The 15,125-nt window shown below is 38.5% G+C and overlaps 1 protein-coding gene across 1 annotated transcript in view; it reads left to right on the top strand.

The window, feature by feature from the left end:
- The window catches only part of LOC113125981 (death-associated protein kinase 2), a 35,526-nt gene extending 20,639 nt beyond the window's left edge, over positions 1-14,887 (top strand). The window contains exons 3-12 of the mRNA XM_026299684.1: positions 1,840-2,061; positions 6,547-6,685; positions 6,802-6,931; positions 8,449-8,497; positions 8,898-8,924; positions 9,254-9,406; positions 12,564-12,609; positions 12,716-12,805; positions 13,905-13,997; positions 14,123-14,887. Of these exons, the coding sequence (XP_026155469.1) occupies positions 1,840-2,061; positions 6,547-6,685; positions 6,802-6,931; positions 8,449-8,497; positions 8,898-8,924; positions 9,254-9,406; positions 12,564-12,609; positions 12,716-12,805; positions 13,905-13,997; positions 14,123-14,203 (1,030 nt within the window). The 3' untranslated portion in view covers positions 14,204-14,887. The remainder of the gene's footprint in view (positions 1-1,839; positions 2,062-6,546; positions 6,686-6,801; positions 6,932-8,448; positions 8,498-8,897; positions 8,925-9,253; positions 9,407-12,563; positions 12,610-12,715; positions 12,806-13,904; positions 13,998-14,122) is intronic.
- The last annotated feature ends 238 nt before the right edge of the window (positions 14,888-15,125 follow it).

Here is a 15,125-nt window from a genome sequence, read left to right as displayed (position 1 = left end):
CAGAGGATCCCCAAATCCAGGTGTGGAAAAACTTGTTGCATCATTCCCAAGAAGACTCATGGCTGTACTAGCTCAAAAGGGTGCTTCTACTCAATACTGAGCACAGGGTCTGAATACTTATGACCATGTGATATTTCAGTTTTTCGTTTTTAATAAATTTGCAAAAATTTCTACATTTCTGGTTTTTTCTGTCAAGATGGGGTGCTGAGTGTACATTAATGAGAAATAAAATGAACTTTTTTGATTTTGGCAAATGGCTGCAATGACACAAAGAGTGAAAAATTTAAAGGGGTCTGAATACTTTCCGTACCCACTGTATATTGGTAAAACCTTTTTCATTGTAGTTTATTATGATCAATTCGTTGAACAACTGGGTGTGTTTTTTGTATGTAGTCTCAAGAACTGTGCTAACTAGCGCACTAACCGAGCTTTTACACAGGACATGACAATGACACCTCTGAACCCCATTATTTCCAATGGCTTGTGTGATGACAGTTTGCTCCGTGAGCTCTCACATGCTCTGACATTTAACCACGTGGCCAGTAGAAATGAAGTCTGATATTAGCTAAATATCAATTTCTTTCCCTTTGCTTCTTGAATATGGTCTGGAGGCTGAAGCAGGAAAGGTTAACAATAATCACAGAATGTGTCTGTGTTAATTGTGCATCAAAAAATAGTGGTGTTGAAAGGAATTTGCTTTAACTCGTTTTTTATGGCGTTAACAGCCCTCGTAACATAATAGAAATTTTGAAAATGCCACCTATTTTGCTCTGAATCCAGCAGTCAGCACAGCACATGTTGCATTCTGTATAAAAGGGCCTTTATACTTCGTACTAATACTAGCTTCATATTGTTCACAAATTAGTGTTGCTTGAATTAATTTTCATGCATTGCTGCTGATCTGAGATGACTGACATGATAAACGCTTCCTTAACAACACATTATTTACCGTTGAAAATCTGTGTGTCTCTTGATGTCCAGTACTATACTATTACAGACTGGCCTCATAAAAAAATGTCCATTTACTGGGCTTGGTAGAAAGTAAGGCTGCTCCCTCATGTTAAAAGGAGCCAGTGGAGGTGTTTTAGGCATCTGATCAGGATACCTCATGGACACCTTCCACTACAGGTGGCTATTCTGGTTGCATCCAACTTGTAGGAGACACTAGGATAGACCCAGAGATCACCAGAGTGACTACATATCTGATCTAGCCTGGGAACACCCTTTGCTTGGGAGAGGTCCATTTGGACAACCTTGCTGAACCTTCTGCCGCTGCGACTGGACTCCAAATAACTGGCAGAAAATTATTAATTAATTATACTTCTGCCCCTAAATGAGTATTATGAAAGTGTTTCTGTTGCTAGAACTCATTTATTTTTTTTTAGTTAGTGAGATAGCTCTGTAACATCCTTACTGGCTGAGCAATGTAAAAATTGTAGCCTTATTATTGTCCCCCTGAACTGTCTACATTCACTGGATGTGAACATGCTTAAAGACTTTTAAAGCTGAAAGTCGGAACACATTCTAGAGCCCAGAGTAAAGTGTCAAACAATAAAATATGCATCACTGTTGTGTATAATTTTGTTGGTGGTGCTGACCATTCAAACAATATTTTAGGAATGTTTCTATTGATATTTGTTTTTGTTCAAATGTCCATATTGAAATTTAGCTGAAACAGTGGATTTACAAATATCTGAAGTGATTATGCATGTTCAGTCACTTAGGTGCAAACAAAATGAGCATGTGTGGTTTGTTATGCAGTTTGCCTCAACTAAGTGCCAAATCAACACATTTATGCTTCACCTCAACCTTGGTGTTCTTCGTCCTCGTCCCATCCAGCGGGCATTTTGGGCAGGTTCGACAAGTTCGCGAGAGGGCCTCTGGGACTAGTTGGGCAGGCAAGTTCCTAAAGATTCGAAAGAACGCATGCAGTCGTCTGGGCCTGGACAGGAGCAGTGTTGAGCGGGAGGTGGAGATCCTCCAGGCTGTGCAACATCCAAACATTGTGACTCTCAAAGATGTTTTTGAGAGCCGAGCTGAGGTGGTGCTCATTCTGGAGCTGTGAGTTAACAAGAGAGTGTGTGTGTGTGTATGTGTGTATACCAACAGGGTTAGGGTTAAGCAAGTTACAATTAGGGTGACTCTATAGGAATGAATGTGTAAAGTCTAGGAAGTAACAGAAAAATTGCTTGTTCCTTTGATTGTTGTATGTTTTTCTAGACAAATCCAATATGCATCTCTATGCAGACAATGCCAGTTTGGTCAATGCAAGCATAGGAAGGTATGAGAATCAGACATATTGACCTGTTGTTACTCAAGCTCATAAATGCTGACCTGGACTTGATTACTTGTGATTAAACCCTGGGACTGGCACCATTAAATGTAATGCAGACATTATGTTATAACATTATATTCTGACAGTTTATTATATCTGATAAGTCAGGCTCACTGTCCTACCTCCATCCAATAACAGGAAGCAGGCCTGAGAATGCAAACCTTAAATATTGGATATCTACAACAGAATTGTAAGTAATGAAGTAGGAATTTTCAGAAATAAGGGTTAAAAAGCAACAATCCAGAATTGAATGTGCCTTCCAAGGCAAGCCACAGTCAGCCAGTGTGAGCCCTGTAATAAGGAAACCTAATGTGAGTGTCCATCATTACTAATTACAGAAACCCTACATTATTTTGAATCACGTATCTATATCTTTGCATGGAAAGAAAGACCGCTTTCTTACATGTAACCATAAATCTGCCACTTGTACTAATGTACAGTGTATCACAGTTGTACATGTACTTAATAGGTATATTGTATAGTGTAATATTGGCTTTTGTTAACATTAATCTTTAAACTGCTTTAAATATTTTCCTTAGTTACTTATTTAATTTCTAACATTTATTTTAAAAAGGTTTTTCTTATTTATTACATTAGTTATTAACCCCTCTCCTGCACAGATGCCCACACCTATTAAATAGGCAAGGCGATAGTGAGGACCTTAGTCCCATCTGCTTAATTCATTCCCACATCCAGTTCACATGCATACAATATCATCAAAAAATTGGTTTATTTCAGTAATTCAATTCAAAAAGTGAAACTTATATATAGATTCATTACACACAGAGTGATATATTTCAAGTGTATTTCTTTTAATTTTGATAATTATAACTTACAGCTAATGAAAACCCAAAATTCAGTATCTCTGAAAATTTTAATATTGTGAAAAAGTTCAACATTGGAGACTCATGGTATCACACTCTAATCAGCTAATTAACTCAAAACACCTACAAAGGTTTCCTGAGCCTTTAAGTGGCCTCTCAGTGTGGTTCAGTAGGCCAATCATGGGGAAGACTGCTGACTTGACAGTTGTCCAGAAGACGATTATTGACACCCTGCATAAGGAGGGTAAGACACAAAAGGTCATTACTAAAGAAGCTGGCTGTTCACGGCGTGTGGTATCCAAGCGCATTAATGGAAAGATGAATGGAAGCAAAGACGTGGTAGAAAAAGGTCCTCCAGCAAAAGGGATAACCATAGCCTTGTGAGGATTGTGAAACAAAGTCCATTCAACAATTTGGGTGAGATTCGCAAGGAGTGGACAGCAGCTGGAGCCAGTGCTTCAAGAGCCACCACGCACAGACGTAAGCAGGACATGGGCTACAGTTGTCGCATTCCTTGTGTCAGGCTACTCTTGAACCAGAGACGACATCATCGTCCTACCTGGGCTAGGGACGTTTTCTATTTTTGTTTATTCCCTATTGTCACTGCACTTTCTCCACTTGTTGCTGTAAGTGTTCTGCACTTTATGACTTGTGTATTGGTCTGAACATGTACGCTGCTCTGCTCTTGATGGTATAAACCTGTTGCAGTGTTAATTTTGACAGCAGATTTTAATTTAGTTTTAGTCATAGTCTTTTGACTAAAATGCAATTTTAGTTTTAGTCATATTTTAGTCATCTGCTTTATTTTAGTTTGTCTATTTTTAGTCGACTAAATCTACTGTAGATTTAGTCAACTAAAATATATTGGGTTTAATTTAAGTGTAATTTAGTAAAACAATTGTAATATACAAAATATTCTAAATTAAAATTAAATAAAAAATAAGTTTCATTAAATATATATGGAATATGGCCTTTCCATAAAAAACCAAAAATTAGATATGCATCGTTTATAACCTGCATATGACATTCTTCATTCTTTAAAGCAAAAGAGCAACTCCAAAATATTTAAAAGAAAAACTGTATTTAGCAGTAATGCCATTGCATCAAAGATGAAACTGACCCATATATCTTCTCTTTGTTTTCTCCAGCTGTATCCATTTCATTATAGTTTAAGTCAGACAGAAACCCAGTGTAGGCTATGATGATGTCGTGCACTCGCGCATCCCACGTCACTAGGTGGATCAGTTACTTTTCAAATGTGTGTCTAAGAAGATTAATTCTGATTGGATCTTTTCTAAAAACGTCCCTCCCTCACATTTTCGTCACGTTTTTATTAGTCAATGAAAATGTCAATATTTTTATTTAGTTTTCGTCATCATTTAATTTTTTAGTTAACGTCTCGTTTTCGTCAGTGAAAACTTGTCGTTGACGAAAATTATAACGAAAATACTTCGTCAACGACATTAACACTGACCTGTTGGACTGAAAATTATCTAAATTGTAGGCGAATTATGCTGCGTTTCTGTTGATGAATGACATTGTGACATTGTTTTTTTTCTTGCTGTGACTTGACTGCAAACTGAATTTCCCCCTTGAGAATAAATAAAGTTTCTCTAAGTCTGAAAAAGGACTGGACAGTTGCTCACTATTCATTTTGAAAGTCTGCAGGAAGAGAGGAGAGGCACAGAATCCAAGTTTCTTGACATCATGTAGTGGTTTGGGGAGTCATGTCATCTGCTGGTGTTGGTCCACTGTGTTTTACTAGGTCCGACATCAGTGCAGCCGTCTACCAGGAAGTTTTTAGAGCACTTCATGGATCCCTCTGCTAACCAGCTTTATGGAAATGCTGATTTCATTTTCCAACAGGACTTGGCACCTCCCCACACTGCCAAAGGTAGTTACCATGGTATCTTGTGCTTGATTGGCCAGCAAACTCACCTCACCTAAATCCCATAGAAAATCTATGGGGTATTTTGAAGACGAAGATGCGAGACACCAGACCCAATAACACAGAAGAGCTGAAGGCTGCTATCAGAGCAACCTGGGTTTCCATAACACCTCAGCAGTGCCACAGACTGATGGATGTGCCATGCCATGCTGCATTGTTGCAGCAATTCATGCAGAAAGAGCCCTGACCAAGTATTGAGTGTTGTACATGTTCATACGTTTCAGTAGTCGGAACATTTCTGTGTTAAAAATCCGTTTTTTAAATTATTCTTAAGTAATATTCAAATTTTTTTGAGATGCAGAGTTTGGGGTTTTCATTAGCTCTAAGTTGGAATCATAAAAATCAACTTTTTGATGATGATGATTCTAATTTTTTCGAGATGCACCTGTACACACCTGGCACTACCACCCTACGACCTGCTCTGTCTGTCCTATGCCAAAGACAGCTCCACCTCCACACCAGAATCTCCTGGCCATGAGCTTGATAAACATTTGAGCCAAAAAAGGAAAACGCTACAGAGCCAGAATTGAAAAAATGCTGTGTAAATTGTAAATAAAAATTCATGTCATTCATTTTGAAAATTAAATTTATCCCATATTGGTAATTCAATATTCAGCTCAATTGAGTCTGTTTATATGATGTCAATACACATTAAATTAATCTCACAGCACTTTACATATCCGTTTTGAGCAAGCACATTGTGACAGTGGAGAAGAAACCTCCAGCAGAACCGGGCTCAGTTTGGGCAGCCATCTGCCTCGACCGGTTGGGGTGAGTGGATAGAGGAGAGAGAAAAGAACAGCAACAATAAACAACAAATTGACACTGCAGGTTGATGGGGCCAGTAACAACAAACAGTGCCATTACTTGTTCTTGCAACTATGTACAGGTTCTTGAGCAAGATATCCTGCTATCTATATGACATATTTTTCAGGGAGGACCTGGCTTCTTTTCTTTCTGCATGGTAATACACACAGGCCTATGTGCAGTTCAAGTCTATTATTCACTGAAAGCATTTGGCGCATTATGAAGTAAAGTATACAACAAAGTAGAACCCAAACTGCTGAAATTTCATAACAGACAAGAATGGGAAAACATTTCATTTTCAGAACGTATAAGAAGTAAATTTGCTGATCTTTTAAGATCCCAAACACTATGTTGCTGGCTTCAAATTGAAAATGAGTATATATTTTTTAAAAAAACCTCACTTTCAATGTTTGATGTGTTGTCTTTGTTCTTTTCACAATGAAATATGGGTTTTGCAAGTCATTTTATTCCGTTTATATAAATTTTAAATTCTGACTTATCTATAAGTAACATTGGAAGGAACACTGCTGTATGCTTGTCACAACTAATGATGTGTGCTACATATAAACACATCACTGTTATAAGCAAAATAAACATTTCAGTATTACATGCATCTATGTTTGACATTTCAGCGTTAGTGGAGGGGAGTTGTTTGATTTCATTGCTGAGAAGGAGAACCTGTTGGAGAATGAGGCTATTGACTTCATGAAGCAAATCCTGAAGGCACTCACTTTCATGCACAGCAAGAACATTGCCCACTTTGACCTCAAGGTAACAGTAAACTGAATGACTTCTCCCCTTGTTGTTGATGTTTTGAGACACAACAGTGAATTAGGAACTTTTTTTGACATTGCTTCCATCATAACAACAATATTCTCTCAATTCAGCCAGAAAACATCATGCTGTCAGACAAAGTGTCACCACATCCCAACATCAAACTAATTGACTTTGGCCTGGCCCACCTTTTCTATCAGGGTGAGGAATACAGGAGCACAAGTGGGACCCCACAGTACATTGGTGAGTCCTCTTGGATGATGTTTTTATTGGTTTCTTCATTTTTAGATATTCATATCTGACATTCCTATCATGTATAGAATGACAAGGAATGCAGGAATAACTATATCAAGGAGCTAAGACAAAGATTTTGAGTTGCATCAAGAGAGAGATATGTCATCAATTCTGTGTAGGCATTAAGTGGTATATTTTCCTCTAGGTATGTATCTGTATTTTTTTAATAAATCAGAAAATAACACTTAATTCCTACCAGCATAAGAAAAAGTTAAATTGCTTTAAAATCAGTAAAGGGAAGGAGTCTCAACCATATGGCAGTTATAGACCTGTCTCATTGGTTAATGTATTTGGTATTTTACCAAGGTCTGTGGTACAAAAGCAGGTCAGAAATGAGCATGTCTATTTTGTGGAAAAAAAACAAAAGAAAGATTTTTAAAAACTGGGCCCAAATGTGACAAACAAATGGGCTACTTGACACATAATGCAAACTAGTTCTATAACAGGCATTTAATGACATTGCTCACTGGATTGCATAATGCAAAAAATCCACACTATTGCAGAGGTCCTTTTCTTACCTGCCACCACTGATATAGGTCAGCTGTGTATAAATTGAAAACTACAATTGTAGCAAATCAAAATGTCACACTTTTTTCTCAGTATGTTTGTGGTGCCCTGGATGCACAGTCACTGCATTGCTTCAGGAATAGGCTAAAAAGATTCAACGTGCAGTTCTCCACCAGGTATCCCAAAGCCTATTAGCCTGTTTGTAGATGTGCAAATATACAGGCACAGTGCCAGATAAATAATTACAATCTGTTACACCATGGTGTCATGTATCTAGTCAAGATCTATTAAACATGAAGCACAACACCATGTACAGTTTGCTAGAATTAAAACATCTTTGTGAACACTCATGTTAAATCCCTTATATCAGACAGCTGCAGTCACAACCATATGTTGTCTTTAGTTTTATCAGCAAAAATATTTTCAATTGGGCTTCATTAAAACACAACATGGCTGACCACAGAGAAGGGGAGACCAGAGGTGCATTGCAGTCTTAAATCAACTCTCCCAAATTAGTATTTTAAAACCTACTTTTTCAGTCACCTTGTCATTCCTAAGAAACAGCACCATATGGCTGATTGTCAGGGAGGATGGCGAACGTATAAAGTGTAGCGCTATCATGCCAAAGGCACATGTTTGATTCTGGCCTGAGTTATGCTCTGGCAGTAAAGCTTGGGTCAATTTTTAGGTTTTAACTAATTAGACTGACAAATGGCAGAGGTGGGCATATTGCACACATAATAGCGTAATTTCTTTAATCATTATTTTTACTAAATATCTGCATTCACATTTTTTTTCCAAGGTATCCAATAACTTTGTTACACATTCATATTCCTTTAGACTGAGTATTTAAGTATGCCATATTCATATTAAATCGATAGCTTCAGAGCTCCCTGATACCTGGGAAGATGAGAATTATACCACCCCATCCTGATCACATTCTCTTCTCCCTCTTTCAGGCCCTGAGGTGATCAACAATGAACCTCTGAGCACAGCAGCAGATATGTGGTGAGTGTTTTTTCATCTACTGTATTCTGCAGTGATTTTCACAATTTTACATCTTCCACAGAAAGCGTTATAATTAATGATTGTACACAAACACCTAGTTGGTGTTTCTATGAATTTCTGAACTATTTTAAGTATCTTAATGATCTGTCTCTATAGACAGGAGAATGCATTCCTCTTAGTGGCATGCTGGGGCCTGTTCTGAGCCTCACTGATTTCATTCTAATTGTCAAGAGTCTGCTGGCATTTTGAGAAAACCAAATTTAAAAAAAAACATTTGAATGCAACACTGAATGACTTTAGCTGTTGGATGCAATATTTGTCCCATGTTTGTCATGTAGTAGTGAAAAGGTTCAAATCACACCACATGACTGCCTGTGTCCTATGTTTCTTTGTCCTCCAGGAGCATCGGAGTTATTACCTACATACTGTAAGTTGTACAGGCTTGTCTGTAGGCCTTTAAGCATGTGGGCATATAATTTGTCGCTGCAAATATTTAATGGTCAGAAAGCTCACATGGAAACATCTAAAATTATTTTAATACTATGTGAATCTGCACTTACTGGTCTTTTCTCTTTTTCCATCATGTGTATTATAGCCTTCAGCTTTAAACTCATTGTCTCCTTTACTTTCAGTTTTGAAATTGTTGACCTTTCATCTGTGAAGCTTTTTTCTGACTTAGAATTACTAGTAGACTCATGGACGGAGGTAGATGTGGACATACTGCAGTCTCACTCTCACTGTGCACTCTGTCCTCAGACTAAGTGGTTTGTCACCATTCCAAGGTGATAGTGATGAAGAGACTCTGAAGAATATCATTGCCATGAAGTATGAGTTTAATGCCCGATACTTTAGCACAACCAGCTCCATGGCCAAAGATTTCATCGAGAAACTTTTGGTGAAAAATGCCAGGTATGTAGCATAAGCAGTGTTTGTTATGGGTAATGGCAGGGTTGTTGGAGTAACTCCACTGGCAACTGGGGCTCTGGCAGTGCTAAATGAAATAGGACACTTCATGTATTGCTTGTGAATAAAACTTTCATTTTCTGCAACCAGTTCTCTAACTAGAAAAAACACAACAGTGTAATCATAGTTGTGTCACATGGAGGACTATGAGTGTTTTTTAAATTTTGTTACATTTCACATTCACATTTTAATCATGATAAAGTTCTATTGCACATTTCCAATTTGTCTGCTGAAACAATACTATACTATACTATACTGATCATTCAGTTTGAAGTTTGAAGTTTCAGTCAATAGGTGTGTGTGTGCATATATGCCTGTGTGTGAAGAGGGTGGGGAATTTACTGAGATCTTTATGCTCTACAGAAAATGACCTTATCTACCTTTTTTTCCTACGTTTTCAGTCTGCAAGCAGAGGTCCTACTGAATGACAGAATAAATACAGTACAGAACAAACATGATAGATAAGAATATATATATATATATGTACATATATCTGTATATGGCAGTCCCACAGGATCTTAGCCTGGTCGTTCTCAAAAACCTTGGGTGGCATTTCGCATTTTTGGCACAGATGTTGCTGTACACTATGTTAAATTTACTACAGTTTATATTTACCAGTTGGCAGAACATGCCACGAATGGGTTGTGCTGCCTTTGCTGCATCTATCCTGCCACTTATTTACTAGAAGAAGAAGAAAAGAGTAAACACACTGCTTGTCAGAAATTCCATTCAATTCAGTTTTATTTGTATAGCGCCAAATCACAATTCAGTCATTTCAAGGCACTTTATATGTCATACTTCTCAGGTAAGCCTTTCTCTATCACACCTTTCTGCATTTCTAATAGCTTCTCATCATGCTGCCTTGATCTTGTTTTCCAAACCCTTCTTCCATGGAGGATGCTGTTTCTTATGGCTCTTAGCTGTAGATTCTTAGCTCTTCTTTCAGCCCTTGGTATTTCTCAAGCTTCTCATGTCCCTTCTTTCGGATTTTGCTATCACTTGGGATTGCTACATCTAACACTACGGCCTTCTTCTGCTGTTTGTCCACCACTACTATGTTCGGTTGGTTTGCCATCACCCGTTTGCCTGTCAGTATCCTGAAGTCCCAAACAACGTCTTAGCTCGGTCATTCTTCAACACCTGTGGAGGTGTGTCCCATTTTGACCTTGGGACCTCCAGACCATACTCAGCACAGATGTTCCTGTACACTATGCCGGCCACTTGGTTATGGCGTTCCATGTTTGCCCTGCCTGCTAGCATCTTACAACCAGCCTCTATTGATCTTGTGCTCAGGGATTGTTCTTGTGCTGCTATGATTAGTGCTGTGTGTTGTCTTTCAGTCCAGCCTTTTCCAGCCACTGGTAGGACTTTTCAATATCAGCTACTTCTTCTATCTGTTGGTGGCACATACTGTGCAGGGGTTTGTCCTGCCATGATGGTTCTTGCTCTTCTCCCTTCACGTCAGGCTTCTGTTCCTTGTCTTAACATCAGTGACCTCTGTCTCCTCTTTTGGCCAGCTTATTATGGCAGCGGTGTTGATAGCCTGGATAGCCTTCTTCCCATTTAGCAGGCTTCTTAGGACTTACCTTTCTCTCTGTAGGTATTTGGCTGTGGTTGCTTTCCTTGCGGCTTCTTCTTGGTTCCCATTTGCCTGTGGGATTCCAAGGTACTTGTAGCTTTCCTCAACATCCGCTATGCTGCCTTCTAGCAGTTCAATTCTTTCAGTCCTGACATGCGACCCTCTCTTTATCATCTGACCACACTTATTCAGTCTGAATGATATTCTGATGTTGCTGTAGATCCTGGTGGTTTGGATCAGTGAGTCAATGTCTCGCTCACTTCTGGCCATACAGTTTGATGTCATTCATGTACAGGAGGTGGCTGATGGTTGCTCCATTTCATAGTAGTTATCTGAAACCAGTCCTAGTGATGATCTGGCTGAGGGGGTTCAGGCCTATGCAGAACACCAGCGGGGACAGAGCATCTCCTTGGTAGATGTTGCACTTAATGTAGACTTGTGCAATAGGCTTGAGGTTGGCCTCTAGGGTTGTTTTCCACAATCCCATTGAGTTCCTTATGAAGGCTCTTAGAGTCCTATTGCATAACAGGATCCGTGTGTGAGACATTGAGTTGTAGGCTTTCTTGTAGTCAATCAAAGGGGTTGCTCAGGTTGGTCCTTCTGGATTAACAGTCTCAAGTGACTGCTTTATCTACTAGTAGTTGATGTTTGCTCCCTTAGTTTTGTTTTGCTCCCATTCCTTTCTGGGACCCACTCATGCACTGAGCCATGTGCTTACTCATCTTAGTTGCTATGATGCCTGACAGGAGCTTCCATTTTGTGCAGAGGCAGGTTACTGGGCAATAGTTGGATGGGACTGCTCCCTTTGTGGGGTCCTTCAGGATCAGGACTGTCCAGCTTTCCGTTAGCCATTTGCACTCTTGGTAACTGGCTCCCAAGTAATCTCAGGTCAGGTGCTCTTGTGTTGAGCGTGTGGGGATTGTTATTATTGTGGCTTGGTACCCAATCTCAGCTCGTGCTGGTATTATTTCCCCCCGACCTCTTGTCCTGGCTCCCCCTTGACGTTCTCGTCAATCTCTAGCTGTGATAGCAGTTGCCGTTTGCAGATGTTGGAACAGAGGTCTGCACTGTTGATGGATTAATATGAAAATAAATTTCAAATGAATGAAAATTATTATCTTTTATTGGCTGTTTAAATGTTAAACTTATTTATTATTTTTAAAACTGTTAATAATTACAGTTTTTATTAACAATAGACAATTACTGAAAGTAATTCAAAATTTTTAAATGATTTATGTGACACTAAAAGTCTGACATAGTTTCATGGTTAAGGTTTAACTAATATAAAATATTATAGTAAAATGGTGAATCCATGTAACTGTACAATTCTTTTTGGCAGGGTCACTGTTGGACATTTTGGTGCCCTTGTGGTGCTCCCCCAGGGAATGATAGCAAAGACATTTAGACATCTAGATGTAGAAGAAGAATGGCAAAATATGCATATGAGTAAAGATTAGCATTTTGTATTACTTACCACTGCTCCCCTTATCTGCTGTCATAATTCTGTGCTGATGTGTCTTTCAGTGAGAGAATGACAGCGGAAGAGTGTCTGCTTCATCCTTGGATTAAAGTAACTACCAGTTACCTACTATAAACCCGCTTGACTTATTTAGTGCATCATGATACTAACCATTATTGTGTGTTGCATATAATGACAATGTTGTTATTTGTTTCAGCCCATCACACGCAAACAGGCAGCCAATAGGAATCGATCCTCAATCAATATGAAGAACTTTAAGAGGTTCAATGCCAAAAGGAAATGGAAGGTAAGTTTTCTGTATGCTCAACCAACATTTAACTATATTTAAAACTTTATTTGTAAGCAGTAGAAAGATGCCAGGAAATGATGGAAAGAAGTGATAGGAAGCCACATGTGCATGACCTACAGCAACAAGCGGATTCTAAACCATGGTAGTCCTTCATCCATCCCTTATCTACCACTTATCCTGGAGCCAGTCGCAGCTGACACATAGAGACAAACACTCACATCAGTCATCAATTAGCCAAAACCTTAGGACTGTGGGAGGAAGACAGAGTACCCAGAGAAAAGTGACACAGACCTGGGGGAGAGCATGCAAACTCCACACAGAAATGGTGAAATGTGAAGCGACACTGCTAAACACCCTGCCACCGTCAAAGCTGTCTCTCATCCAAAATGTTTATAGCTTAAAAAAAATATTAAAAACAAACTTAGCAAAAACAAAAAATGACCTCACAAATAAGTGTAATAATATTTACCTAAATTGACAAAATTTTGGAAACTTTTATTTGATTTATACTTATGGGTATGTATGGGTGTTTAATTTTACTCATGTCCAATCCACTGTTAGGTGGTGGTGTATACTGCACCCTACCTTTTACTGCTGATCTTTGCAGTCTTAGTACTTTTGTACCCAAGTACCTCAAGGCTAATTAGACCTGCTGCAAGCTATGGGCAGCACATCAAAAAAGACACACTACAAGAAACACTGACAGATGCAATAACATACAGTTGGCACAGCATGTATACATTTGTTCATTTTTCAATCTGAAATGACACCAGGATTTTGGTGTTAATGGACCTTCTGTGCTTTTCTGACAGTAGTGAGTGCTCTGAAGGAGTCAGTCTGTACACTGAGGTAATTTGTAGACCACCAGCAGATTACTTAACCCAGTACTTTGTTTCAAGATTTCTAGATAATTTTAGAATATACAGTATAGACTCACAGTTCACTGTTTCGTTTTAAGTGCTGCTCTTCATTTCACCTTTTGATCACCTTTTGTTTATCAATTTGCTCTGATTTTTCTTGCTCCAAGTACAATGCTTAAAAACATTCATATATATGTCTGTAAAGTGATATTTCTACACCCCCTGCACCCTTCTAGATGTCCTACAACATGGTGTGTATGTGTAACCGGCTGGTCAATTTGAAACTGCTTTGTAAGGGTATCTCCACCACAGATCCAGGTCCACTACAGGTGAGACAGCATTGTTTCATTCACATTGCAAGCTTTACAGTTTACAGCTTACTTTGCAACATATATATTTATATTCATCAGTGTGCATCAGGTTAAACCCCATTTCTAATGGTCCTTTTCTCCAGAGACAATGTGAAAGCGACACAGAGGACACAGAAAGCAAGCCTGCCTCCCTGCTGCGTCGAAGACTCAGCAGTAGTTCATAGAGCTGACCAGAGGGCGCAGCAAAGCAAAGTGCCTGAAAATTGAGCATTGCCTTGTCATCAGAAAAAGCTAGTGGAAACCACTGTGGCTACATGGTTTTAATGATACATGTTGAAAGCTAGAATGCTTTGGATGGTTACTAGTTTGAGTCTTCCATGACTTCTTCTCTGATGATAAAGTTTTCATCATAAATATTACAAATATTGTTTAACAGTTTCTCCTGTGGTGACTAATACTTTTATCTGAACATAGAGCACCATGAAAGTGAAGTTGAAGTTGTTTCGATAAAAGAAAACTGATTTATTACTGCCTCTTCTTATCAAGTAAATAGCAGCAAAGTGTGAAGATAGTGACATTACTTTTCAAACCCACTTAATGCTTGGTTTTCAATTTGTGTTACAACTACTCAGGTTTCTTGTGCAAAGACAGAATATTAGAAACATTTCATGTCTGTTTACTTACAGTGGTTTGATGGATTGTTTGTACCCTGTCATCAAGAACTTTAACTTAGATTCACTGTACTTATATGTCTGAATACTCCACTGACTGAAGAATTGCAATAATTGGTGCCTAATGTTTAATTCATCTGTTTTATGTTTTAAACATGTCAAATTGTCTGACTGCTTATGTTTCTTGCCATTCTGAACCTATTTTTAGCAACATCACCATATATAGTCTAAGGTCTGCTCTAAGGTCAAAAGCGCTCCCACTGGAAGTCACTCAGAACAATATTATCAGTTGCTGTTAAGTTGCTCTTTAAGTATCTTCAATAAGTCCATGGTATTGTTGTAGCACCCAAAATCACTTGCTCAAAATCTCAAATTGCTTTTAATGTTCAAAAGTGCTATGACACTACCAGTGAGTATTTTTTAAAACTTTTATTATATTTCTTACTCTGCTAAGTGAAAGAGCTATTTGAATTAT

Source organism: Mastacembelus armatus, chromosome 11 (genome assembly GCF_900324485.2).
Source record: "Mastacembelus armatus chromosome 11, fMasArm1.2, whole genome shotgun sequence".
NCBI classification, from domain to species: domain Eukaryota; kingdom Metazoa; phylum Chordata; class Actinopteri; order Synbranchiformes; family Mastacembelidae; genus Mastacembelus; species Mastacembelus armatus.
This window is presented reverse-complemented; position numbering and strand designations above follow the sequence as displayed.